The sequence below is a fragment of the Ochotona princeps genome, chromosome 8 (assembly GCF_030435755.1).
Source record: "Ochotona princeps isolate mOchPri1 chromosome 8, mOchPri1.hap1, whole genome shotgun sequence".
In the NCBI taxonomy this organism is placed as follows: Eukaryota; Metazoa; Chordata; class Mammalia; order Lagomorpha; family Ochotonidae; genus Ochotona; species Ochotona princeps.
Window position 1 is genome coordinate 39,085,011 of NC_080839.1, and position 13,270 is coordinate 39,098,280.

General features: G+C 38.0%; 1 protein-coding gene across 3 annotated transcripts in view; it reads right to left on the bottom strand.

Annotated features, from left to right (window-relative positions):
• Positions 1-13,270, bottom strand: part of VPS54 (VPS54 subunit of GARP complex) — an 82,766-nt gene that overhangs the window by 42,121 nt on the left and 27,375 nt on the right. For all 3 annotated transcript variants that reach the window (XM_058667878.1, XM_004580100.4, XM_058667877.1), the window contains exons 5-7: positions 12,246-12,280; positions 8,146-8,277; positions 6,721-7,106 (exon numbers count right to left, since the gene is read on the bottom strand). In XM_058667878.1, the coding sequence (XP_058523861.1) occupies positions 6,721-7,106; positions 8,146-8,277; positions 12,246-12,280 (553 nt within the window). The remainder of the gene's footprint in view (positions 1-6,720; positions 7,107-8,145; positions 8,278-12,245; positions 12,281-13,270) is intronic.

Sequence of the window (13,270 nt, forward strand, 5' to 3'; positions counted from 1 at the left end):
CTTTGTGGGGAATTTAAAAATAGCTAAATTTAATTTTTACATTAAATTTAAACAAAAATAAAGATTTTTAGAAATACATACACACTTACTTAAAAATATAACACATATTTAATGCTGGCAACTACCCATACAGCAAAATAGAATATGGTATAATTTCTTAAAAAAAAAAAAACTATTTAAGATCATTTGATCTTTAGACATACATACTGGGACTGGTGTGGCACAAAGGGTTAAGCTACTGCTTGCAGTAACAGCAACCTGTATCAGAAGGCTAGTTCAAATAGTGGCTACTGCACTTGGGAAAGCAGTGGATGAAGATCCTTTTGGCTGGGCCCCAGCCACCCACATAGAACGAGAGGGAGTTGTAGGTTCCTGGCTTCCGTCTGATCCAGCACCAGGCATTGCAGTCATTGGGGAAGTGAAACAATAGGTGGAAGATCTCTCCCTTCCCCCCCCTCTCTCTCTCTCTCTCTCTCTGTTTATTCTTTTAAACAAATAGGTAAATCTTTGAAAATAAATACACATACAAAAGCACTGTTCTATATACAACATAACAATTTTAAAATACATCCACTCAGTGAAATAAGTTTGTATTTTACAAAATAAAAATTGTCTTAATTAGAAGATTAATCAGCTTATCATAAATGATATTAAGTTTCCATAGTAAGTTAATTTAGCATGTTCTTACTAACTAGTAAAATTTATAATACTGCCATAACAGGAATTTGGCGGTATCTAACAAATTATATAGGCAACTACCCTTTGAACTAGTCATTTCATTTCTTGCAATGAGTGTAAAAGAACATACACTCCTTACAGTACTGTTGGTAATTATAAAGGAATGGAAAAAATCCAAATCCTGATCTATAGAGAACTAGTTGTCAACAAAGATGCTTTTACAAGAGTTGAGAAATACCTATATATACTACCACAGAGCAGTTTCTTGGTCTATTTTTATTACTGACACTTCTGAGAAGCTTTTTAAAGATTTTTAATTTCTTACTACACATACATATTCCTTCATGAAATTTTAATGACACATGTAATACTTTGTGTGTTGTTACCCTTCAGGGGATCATCAACCATTACAATATTCAACATTTTTTTTATCCTTCAAAAACTGATTTTTTTTCCTCTTGAGATATCTTTTGTTGAAAACACATGCTTTAGAACATAGTACAATATTAATGTTTGCAAAATGGAGAAAAGCATATAAAGTGTGCCAATATTTTACCTAAGAAGACAGAAGATGAATGGCAATGACCTGAAACCACAAGAAAGTGAAACTGGATAATGAAGAACAACACACCATGCAGAATTTGGGCCCAGAGCAATAGCCTAGTGGCTGAAGTCCTCACCTTGCACACACCAGAGCTCAGCTCCAGCTGTTACAGCCACTTAGGGAGTGAACCAGCAGATGGAAGATCTTTTTCTATGTTTCTCTTTCTCTCTGTAAATCTGACTTTCCAATAGGAATAAATGAATAAATCTTACATTAAAAAAAAAAAGACTTGGGGCCCCAGCACAATAGCTTAGCTGCTTAAATCCTTGTCTTACACATGCCACCAGGGTCCCATATGGTTGCCAGTTCTAATCCTAGCGGCCCTGCTTCCCATTCGGTTCCCTGATTGTGGCCTGGGAAAGCAGTAGACGACAGCTCAAAACCATGGACTCTGCACCTGAGTGGCAGACTCAGAAAAAGCTCCTGGCTCCTGGCTTCAGATCGACTCAGCTCTAGCTATTGCGGCCACTTGGCGAGTGAACTAGTGGATGGAAGATCTTCCTCTCTGTCTCTTCTTCTCTATCTAACTTCCCAGTAAAAAAATAATTAAATAATACAATAAAACTTTAAAAAGATGTGTTGTTTTTTTAAGATACACCTTAACTGAGAGTTTTATTATTAAAGTCACTTAAATTATTTTTTGTATGCTAGGATTAGAAAATAAACTGCTTATTTCTAGCATTTTGCTGTTAAAAATCAAAGACAGACATACACACTTCTCGACTGAAATACACATCACTACCTATGAGGTGCTCTTGCCAGAAAGCTCTTCCTAAGGTTCTTTTATGCAGCCAGAATTAAGAACCACAGTCATACATAAATTATAAATAGTTAATTAGGGATGATTTCTGAAGAAAAAAGAAAGAAGAAAGGAACAAAGCATCTAGACATATTTGGTAATAATCTGGATTATTCACAGAATCAACAGGTATGTTAAGATATATAATTACATCTTATCCAAGACAATGAAAGCCTAACAGAAAGACAAAAACACACATAAAAATGACCAAAATACATAATGGATTGATTTCAGACTTCATTAAAAGTTTTCTTGGAGTTCAGAACTCATAAAAAAATTTTTTCACACAGAAAATCATTTTAATATTTAAACAGTAGAACAAATGAGGAAAAAAAACATGTAATTATTTCTAAGTAGTAAATGGGCTAACAGCATACAGAAAAATAATATATGAATAAAAACGTTCAGATTCTTCTTTAAAAGTAGAAATTTCCATTTGTAGTAATTTGACTACTTAAAGACTTTAGTATGAAAGTTCTTGGGGTTGGTATTGTGACAGCACGGTAAGCCACTGCTTTCAACATCAGCAGCCTGTATCAAAGTGCCAGTTTGAATTCCAACTGCTGGATTTGTGATTCAGCCTCCTGCAAAATTGCCTGGAAAGGCAGCAGAAGATGGTCCAAGTAGTTGTGTCCCTTCAACACACACAAGATGCCGGGATGGAGATACTATATGCTGTCTTCAGTCTGACCCAGACCTGGCTGAACCAGCAACTGGAAAACTCTTTTGCTCTTTCTATCTCTCTCTTTTTCCATCTCTCTGGCTTTCAAGCAAATAAATTCTTAAGAAAAAACTCTCCTTTAAAAGCAACAGAAAGAACATCATGGCCAAAGGCAAAACTTGGACTCAGATCTATAAAATCAAAAGACTTAAATGTATTCAACAATCTTTGGTTGGTCTACTGCAAATTTTTAAAAATTTTAAACATTTATTTATTTTCTTGAGAGAGAAAGAGAGAGAGAGAAAGAGAGAGAGAGAGAAGGGACATGCTAATAGGAGAGAGAGTGAGAGCTCCTATCCACTAGTTTACCTGCAAGGGCCCATACAGACGGAGCAAGGGATGGGGGCAAGGGGTGGGAGTTGCAGAGAAGCCCAAGTTAGGAGTCAGAAAATCAATACAGGATTCTCACAAAGGTAGGAGAAACCCAACTAGCTGAACTGGTATGGAGGGTGCAGCCAGAACTCGAACCTAGGCACTAACCCAGGCACTGCACATAGTGTCAACTGCTAGGCCAAATGCCTATTCCTGAGAATAAGATTTTTTTTTTAAGATTTATTTTTTTAGGGCCCGGCACGATGGCCTAGTGGCTAAAGTCCTCGCCTTGAACGCACCGGGATCCCATATGGGCGCCGGTTCTAATCCCAGCAGCTCCACTTCCCATCCAGCTCCCTGCTTGTGGCCTGGGAAAGCAGTCGAGGACGGCCCAATGCATTGGGACCCTGCACCCATGTGGGAGACCCGGAAGAGGTTCCTGGTTCCCGGCTTCGGATTGGTGCAGCACCGGCTGCTGCGGCTCACTTGGGGAGTGAATCATCGGATGGAAGATCTTCCTCTCTGTCCTCCTCTCTGTATATCTGACTTTGTAATAAAAACAAATAAATAAATCTTAAAAAAATTTATTTTTTTATTAGAAAGTCAGACATACAAAGAGGAAGAAATTCCGTCCGTTGACTCACTCCCCAAGCAGCCACAACGGTCAGAGCTGTGCTGATCTGAAGTCAGGATCCTGGAGCCTCTTCTGGGTCTCCCATGTGGGTACAGGGTCTCACAGCTTTGGGCTGTCCTCGACTGCTTTCCCAGGCCACAAGCAGGGAGCTGGATGGGAAATGTAGCAGCTGGGATATAAACTGGTTCCCACATGGGACCCTGGCGCATGCAAGGCGAGCATTTCAGCCACAAGGATACTGCACCAGGCCCGAGAACAAGAGTTTTTTAAGATTCTATACTTCTCTACAATATATTCCACATAAATGACAAAATTTTTAACTGATCTGAAAACAAAAAAAGCAAGGGAAACTCAAGTAGAATATCTCTTGTCCCCTACTAGGAGAGGATAATCATTTAAATAACCTAAACATAACAAACAAAAGATCTTTAATACAGATTTCTCTAGACTGACCAGACAAAAACTTGAGAGAACTAATTCTTATGTTTCAAAATAAAGAAAAATGGCCTGAAAAATATCTGTGAAGCTATATAAAAAGTAACTAACAGAAATGATCTTACAGCCAAAGATAAAAACAAAGTAGTAATAACCAGCTAGGATTTGACATAAACTGAAATCAAAAAGTGAAACAGTTAAGGTATGCCAATCATAAGCTATTTCAAGTTTGAAGCAACATTCTTCTTGACTAGGATAAGTTTCTTTTAGAGTATTTTTATTTTTGAAAATTATTTGCACAAGCAAATATTTATCAGAAATCAAAATCTCAAGTTCTAACATTCCTTTGTCCAATTTAATCATAATGCAACTGATATATCTGATAGAAGCTTTACAGAAATAATTTACATGAAGAGTAAACAATATTACACATGTAAGTTGTGGCAACAAAAGTGGAAACATATTTGAGCAAAATGTAGGCAATCAAAACACTGAAAAGTCTTTTTTAAAACTCACGTACATTATGTAGTGAAGAGTTTTTAACCTTTAAGTTAAAGTACCAAAAAAGAAAAAAAAAGTAAGGTGGATAAGAAAGCTAAATTATTGCTTTGGATCAAAATACCTATAATAGGATTTTCATACCACAGTCTAGCAAATCAGCAACTATTGCGAATAAATATACAAATTTGTTCTTTCATTTTTGCTAGACAGCTTTATATTCAGACTTTCACCAATATTATAAGTATAAACAGTTGAGTCAAGTAAAATAAAATAACTCGACCTTTGGAAGTCCAAGTTTCAAATAGGCTTAGTGTAAGCAAACAAGCAATCTTTGATTCCTTTTCTCAGCTCCCTGCTATTCAGAGGTTATCAGCATCAAAACTCACATGGTATGCAAAAAATTTTTTAAAACACTTCTATTTTTATACCAGCTCATTTTAGTAAGATAGGATAAAAATGGTATCATATATTTAAAAATATATACCAAATACAAATTCAAAAAAGGAAATATTTCAAATTTTTTTTAAAGATTTTTATTCATTTTATTACAGCCAGATATACACAGAGGAGGAGAGACAGAGAGGAAGATCTTCCATCCGATGATTCACTCCCCAACTGAGCCGCAGTAGCCGGTGCTGCACCAATCCGAAGCCGGGAACCTGGAACCTCTTCTGGGTCTCCCACACAGGTGCAGGGTCCCAATGCATTGGGCCGTCCTCGATTGCTTTCCCAGGCCACAAGCAGGGAGCTGGATGGGAAGTGGAGCTTCTGGGATTAGAACCAGCACCCATATGGGATCCCGGGGCTTTCAAGGCGAGGACTTCAGCCACTAGGCCATCGTGCCGGGCCCAATATTTCAAATTTTAAAGATGGTTATGAAATAAAAAATCACTTAGCTATCCTGGTTTCCATTCCAGGGAACATAAAATAGGCCTCAAAGAACCACAAAGTCTGAATTAGGTTCCTCTCCTGAAGTTAGAGTTTGAGAGTAACCTGTCTATTCAACATCATATTGACTGTGCTGTATCACAACTTGCCAGTAATTTGCTGTTTCCCTGTCAAAACTTTATAAATTAAGGCAGTACAAGTTCAGCAGTCCAATTCTAGCATCTAATATCAGAGTGATAGTTAAGTCCTGGTTGTTCCCCTTCCAATCCAGTTTCCTGCTAATGTGTCTGGAAAAGCAGCAAAGGATGGCACAAGTTTTTCAGTTCCACCTATCTACAAAGGAGACCTTGGTAAAGCTGCTGGCTCCTGGTTTTGGCCTGGTCCAGGTCTAGCAGTTGAGGCCATTTAGGGAGTGAAACTGCAGAAAAAAAAAATAGCTCTGTATGTCTATCCCTTTCTAATCATTCTGCCTTTCAAATACATAAAACAATTCTTTAAAAAATATATGTCTTCATGTAGTCACTTAGTACTGCAAGGTTTGAATGAGTTTCCCAGCTAACAGGAACGTTTACAAGAACACTGCAAGGCTGCTAAACAAAATTTTGATGATTTGCAACTGGATGCTAAACAAACATTTTGACATAATTTCCACTAAAGCATACACAATTCTAATCTTACAGGTGTTTTGAAAATAAAGTGTCAAGAGAAACTTAATCTTTTCTATCATCACATGGAATTTTATGCTATGTTACAAACAGACTACAAATCAAAAATACATTTTAATAATTATGCAACTTAAACCGATTTTTAAAAGCTTTAAAATATATTTAATTATAAATAAACTTGCAACCTTGATCTACCATCTTGACACAACACAATTTCAAAACTATTTTCCAAGTTGTAACTGGCCTTGCATTTATTGAATCTATTCAAAATTTAATTTTGCATCTCCATCCAACTCTAAATATTATCCTTCACGGCTTTTCTTTGTTTTGCTAATACTGAAATATCAGACTTATAATTAAACATATTAATACAGAAGAAAAAAATTCAACCTTGAATACATTCATACTTCTAACAGGACATGTTACAATTTATCCTTTAAGGATTTCTTACATTATTACTAAAGGTTTACTTAAATGACATACCGGAAACTGTGAATGCCCTGAAGTTCCTGCTGTAGAACCTCTTGTGTTGTCGCTATTAAGTCCAATGCTCCAACAAATTCCGAAGTAGATAATAACACCTGCACTGTAGGCTGAGTCTGGTGTACAGTAGCCATTAACTTCAGTTTATTATATACTTTAACACAATTATTTCTAGTAAGTGCCTGTCTTAAAATGTGTAGTGATCCTTCACACATAACTTTATCAATTTGTGCAATTTTATCTCGAAGCATCTTTACAGCCTGGGAAGTTTTCTTGAGGTAGTCCTGCAACTCATGTTGAGAGGTCATTGCATGAAAAAATGCTTCTGAACGTAGAGAGATCTGATGAGCAATATTTACTTCTACAATATCCAGATAATGGCTCAGCTAAAAGATAAAAATATGGAATGTTATGTCTTCCTTAACTACCCAGTTTCTAAAAACAAAAATGACAAAAGAATTCTATGAATATTTTAAATTCTATTGAGGAAATTGTTGGATTATGGGTTTCCATAGAATTGAGCACAAAAAAAAAAAATTGGAAGGCAGATAAGCAGTGTACTCCAAGAACTAATAAATAAATGACAAAAGAGTAGAAAGTGATTTATATTTTTTTCTCTGCTCCTGCTTTACTGCCCTCTAATTAGTTTTAAAAAGTAAGAGTACCCTCCAGGTATGTCTGACTATACTTCTAGTTCCTGCAGTTCAAAGACCTGAAACAGAATTATCTCCTTTGGCACCAACACCAAACACACTTAACTCACTAAAGGAGATGATCACAGTTTGCATTGATTAACCTCGTCCTTCTATGTACTAACTACATGGTTTCGGGATTTGTTGTTGTTGTCATTATTTTGTTTGTTTAACTAATGAATTCACTCCTTCCCTCTATGTAATTCTTTCTTCCAAATATAGATTTTTTTAAGGTCTAAATTTACATAATTTTATAAAGATTTTGAAATACACATTTGAAATATACATCAAAATTGAAAGAACTATAGATTAACACCACACTCTTCAAAAATACAGCAGCAACTGACTTCACAATCAAGACATTTTTGCTTCAAAATAATCGTCCCTAGTACTGCAGATGAAAATAACCAAATAATATAACAAGACAATTGGCTTTCTGTACTTTAAATAATTCTAATAAAATTAGTCTATATATAAGAGAATTCACTGTGATTCCTAATTTCTTTAATCAAATAAGTTAAAACTCTATGATTTGCTGTTTCAAATAGGAAACACTCAAACAGTAAGTTTTTTCACTTTCACCAGGACAAGTTGCTACTCATTAACAGTTAAAACAAAAATGAATTTGAGTGAAGCATAGTTTTACAAAAATCAGTAAATCTGAACTCATGAAAATAGTACTACTTGACTAGAACAAAATTTTTTAACACAGAAAAAGTCAAAGAAAAATTACCTTTTCTTGAAGCAACTTTGAAGAAGCTGCATCCCGATTTCCTTTTCCACCAGCAGTATTAAAATGAGACCATGGTAAAACTGAATTAAAAGTTAAGGAGTCATCCAAGGCAAAATCTGGTTTCATAAAAATCTATTAAAAAATATATTTCCATCAATTATGATAAACACCTTTATGTCCATTACCCCTTCTAACATTTTAAGGTTATTAAACAAAAAATCAGATCTTGAGTATAAATAGACCAATTCAAGTGATAATGGGCTGTGTTATTTACACAAAACTATGTAGAAAAAAGTTTAAATGACTTAACCATGATTAAATGCCTATGAAAGACAGAATTGTTTTTTGTCTTTACGAATGGAGATGAGCATTCTGTTGCAACATGAACAAATTTACAAAAACAGTCCCACTAGACATATGACAAAGAAAGATAAACTTATCCTACAATTTCCATATTATTTCCCATTGATGATGCCAAGTATTGGTTTCTTAAAATTATATTTTCTCCTGACCAAAATTCTTCCAGAATCAGTTTTCAGTTTAACATTAAACAAAATTGGTATTTTTAGATTAAACATTAAGCATTACATTTTAAAACATAAATACAATTTTATAAAATACTAGTTATTTTCCCTAATATAACACAACCAATAGGCAGTAACATCTACCAGTTATAACTTCTGTCAACATATCCTTGAATCCCTCTCTCCTCTGAACCCTACACTGATTCATCAGTTTACCTCCTCATTATCTCTGGATTACAGTAAATAGTACTTACTGATATTCTTCCCCAGCCTATCTCCTACACTGCTGCCAGAGATATACTTCTAAAATGCTAAGTATATTAACTTATTTGATTAAAACTCTCATTGGATTGCCATGACCCACAGACTGATTTATTTACAAAAGCACCCAAAAGTCCTTTTTCTAAACCCTATTTATATCTTTGTTTCTATTCACATATTATATTCTACCAATACTCAATTATTTTACAAATCCTGTTATTCTTAGTATCTTTGTACATGTTTTGATCTCCATGCCTTTTCATTCCATCTTCCCTTGTAACAGAACTTAATCAAAAGGGCCAAGGTGGGGGCCAGCGTTGCAGTGCAGATGGTAAAGCTGCTGCCTACAGTGGCACTGGCATGCAGTTCAGCCACTCCACACGTGAAGCATCTCCCTGTTAACTCTCCTGGGAAGTGCTTGGGCCCATGCACCCCAAAGGAAGCTGAGAAGAAGCTCCTGGCTCCTGCCTTGGCCTGGCCAAGCCCAGACCGCCGCTATTTGGGGAGTGAACCAGCAGATGGAAGAACTTTCTCCCAGGCTCCCTCTTTCTAACTTTACCTTTCAAATAAATAAATTTTCATAAAATAAAAATTTCAAAGAGCGCAAAAGCAACTGATGTGTTTGATAGATCTTCAGAAAACTCATAGAAATGCATACTATGAAAAAACTACACTTGAGTTCCAAAAAACTGTGCCAAAATAAACATTCCAAATATTTTCTATGAGGTTTTATAAGTTTCCTCACATAACACAGTGATTAGTAACTTCTATTTCAGAGTAAAAGCACATCATGCCCCAGCTATAGGCAACTGCCAAAGCTGTCTTGAACCTACGCAAGTGTTACACTACTGGGAGAACAGCAGCCAATAGCTGGCAGGCTTTCTGAGCCTTGTTAATAACAAATTTGACTTAATTAAACCAATATGCCAGCATAGTTGCTTATTCTTAACAAGAAGGGAAGGTGGGAAATAGAAGGCAGGGACATGTCACTGCAGCCCCCAGGTGGGAGTACTGCAGATTGCCTGGGGAAGGGAGTCTGGGGACATGTTGTACCGGCACCAGTTGAGGGCCTGTTTGACAGGGGAAGAATGACTTCTGGGGGCTTCCACAGACTGGGCCACAGCACTCAAAAGTTTGCAAGGAAGCTGAGATGGGTCTAGAGGAGAAACAGGAAGGCATGTCTGGGTCAAGCCAAGGCACCCACCCAAGTGGGAGACCTGGGCTGAGCTAGGTAATATCACCCTCTACCTGCAAGTGTGCACAAAAGCTCGGGCGGGGGGCATGGTTGTTACGTAGCCCATAGTACCTACCCACGAGTGTCAGAGCAGGGGGAGGGCCACATCAGGCTGGGCTGCAGCACCCACTAAAATGCAAGAGAACTGGATCTGGGAACAGATTCTGTAACTAACTTGTGGCTCATCTCTGTGGGACTGCAGCCAATCAAGAGCCAAGGGTAGTAACAGGCTGAGCCAGGCTGGATCATAGAACTCAACTGACACTCTTTGCCAAGTAGCTTCAAAGCACCTGCCAGCCCACACAAGATCCAGAGCTTGGGATGGGTCTGGTAGGGGAATTTTGAGGACTTCCCTGCTAGGTTTTGGCTCCCACTAGTGAGTACAATAACTAGGACTTAGGTAGACCAGTCAAGCAAGGCTGGCATGCATGTGGGCTAGGTCTGGGGTCAGGCCAGACTGGGATAGGCTCCAGTACCCACTGACACACCAAGAGCCAGAATGGATGTGGACAGACTGGGATAGGTTGCAGCACCCGCTGGTTCACATGAGAGCTGGGTCGGGATGGGCCAGACTGGGCTAAGCTGGAGCATCCACTGGTGAGGGCCGGAATGGCTGCTGGCCAGTCAGGCTAGGCCACAGTGTGTCAAGACCAGGGACCAGCCAGGTCAGGATGGGCCAGTCCACAGAACACATTTGCATAAACAAGAGCCAGAACAGGGTGCAGGCCAGGCCTGGTTGGATTGCAACACCCACCAGTTCACACGAAGGCTGGGTGTGGGTCAGGCGGGGGTGTGTGTGGGTCAGGTTGGGCTAGACTGCTGTCCGAACCAGCAAGAGCTGGGACTAGGGACAAACCAGGTTAGGTTAGGCTGCAACACCGATTGGAATACATGTGGACTGGGTCTGAAGGAATCCAATAACTTTAAAAACAATCCCTTCTTCCTTTTGTGCTTATCTTTTTCTTTCTAATCCCAAAGAAAAATTGTCACATTTCTCTAAGAAAGCCAATGTATACACTCCCCCATCCAATTCCCCCAGCCCCCAATAAAACCTCAAAAACCACATCTATTATACAGCTCTACAAAATTTTTCATTCAGGGCCTGGCACAATAGCCTAGTAGCTAAAATCCTCGCCATGTATGCATCAGGATCTCATATAGGCACTGGTTCATATCTCAGTTGCTTCACTTCCCTTCCAGCTCCCTGCCTGTGGCCTGGGAGGGCAGTCAAGGACGGCCCAAAGCCTTGGGACCCTGCACCTGTGTGAGAGACCTGGAAGAGCTCCTGGCTCCTGGCTCCTGATCAGCTCAGCTCTGGCCGTTGTGGCCACTTGGTGAGTGAGTCAGCAGATAGAGGATCTTCTCTGTCTCTCCTTCTCCCTGTAAATCTGACTTTCCAATAAAAAAAAATCAGTAAATCTTTTTTAAGTGTTTTTTCATTCAAAGAAAATATAATAATTTGATATGATACTAAGATGAATTAAATTATTTTTGCTCCAATTTTTAGTATATGTGCTGCCAAAGCGAGCACAATTAAATTATTTTCTAGGATGGAAAGATTTAGCCATATTTGCAGGTTTCCATTAAGAGGAACACATTAATGATATAAAACAGAAATCCCAAAAGGGGCAGAGTGGCCCGCATGAAAAAAAAAAGCCAGATGGATCTCATTAGATAAAATAAAGAGCAAATCCTAAAAAGCATCATTTGGGGGACCAGCATTGTGCCACAGCAAGTCAAAGCACCACCTGCAATGGAAGTATCCCGTGAGTTCATGTTCCAGCAGCTCCAGCTCCCTGACAATGTGCCAGGGGAAACAGCCAAAACACGATCCAAGTGCTTGGACCCAACCACCTGGGAGACTCTGGATGGAGTTATAGGTTCTGGCTTCAGGCTGGCAGTCCCTGGGCACTGAGGCCATGTGGGGAAGTGAGCCAATAGATGTAAGACCTCTTTCTCTTTCTCTTTTTCCCCTCTCTTTGTCCTTCCCCTACTCCCTCCCTCTGTATAACTCTGCTGAAATAAATAAACCTTTAAATAAACAAACAGAAAGCAGTATTTTCACTTTTAAGTTTTGTTACCTTAGGTACTTGCTCCAGATCTGTCCTGGATTTGTCTACAAAAAAAAAGTATAATATTTAGATTTCTCTTCATTTTACCTCTATAAAACATATTTTGACAAATTCAATATTATGATGGGTCACAATCAAATCAAAGGTTAAATATGGCATGATATGAATTACATTTTAAAGTAAAAATTCTGCTTTTATTGTTTAAAATATCCATCGTTCCATCCAGAATTCTTATGTTTTTTAATCTCATTCATTCTTTGTTTGTATGATTATCACCTACAAAATTACCTGCAAATGAACCTACTTCACCTTCAATCTGCCAATTTAATCTCAGAAGAGGAACCTTCTCCTTTCCAAAGTACTTGCACTCCATCTCTTCTTGCCTTTTCTGGGAGCCTGCTTCATCAATTATACTGCCTTTCTCCATATCTTGAAACTCTTACCTTCTACTATTTCTTTTATTTCTATCTGTAAACATGCTTAGCTCATCTTATTTAAAAAACGAAAAAACTGAGTCAGAACAAAAACAAAATTATAGGGCCAAAACTAGATTAAAGAAAAGTAAGCAGTCACAGAGTTACATAAATTCCCTTCCTGCCTTGTTGATCATGGCTATGAACAACCATTTTTCCATTCCGTTCCTTCTATTCAATATCTGATTTCAAGTATTCCAGTCACATCCATACCGGTAATCTTTTTTCTCTTTTACTAATAAATACATAACATTGAGTGTTCTAGAATCATCCCTTTAATCTAAATATTCTTAACATCTCTTATTTCAAACACAAGCAGATATCTCAGTTTGCAAACTCATCTCTCCCTAAAGTATTCTTGCAGGGCCCAGTCTCCCAAGGGTTAACTCCACAGCTTAGCTTGTTTTTCAAGGGGTAACAGGATGCACAATCTTGACCTGATACATTTAGTTCCTGCCTTACCGCAAGTTCCTGCTTCCCTGCTTCCCTTTGATCAAGATGCCCCTGGGGGTCTTAGGAGCTGCTTGAAGGTTGGAAAAATACTGGGAGGAACCAGAGAGT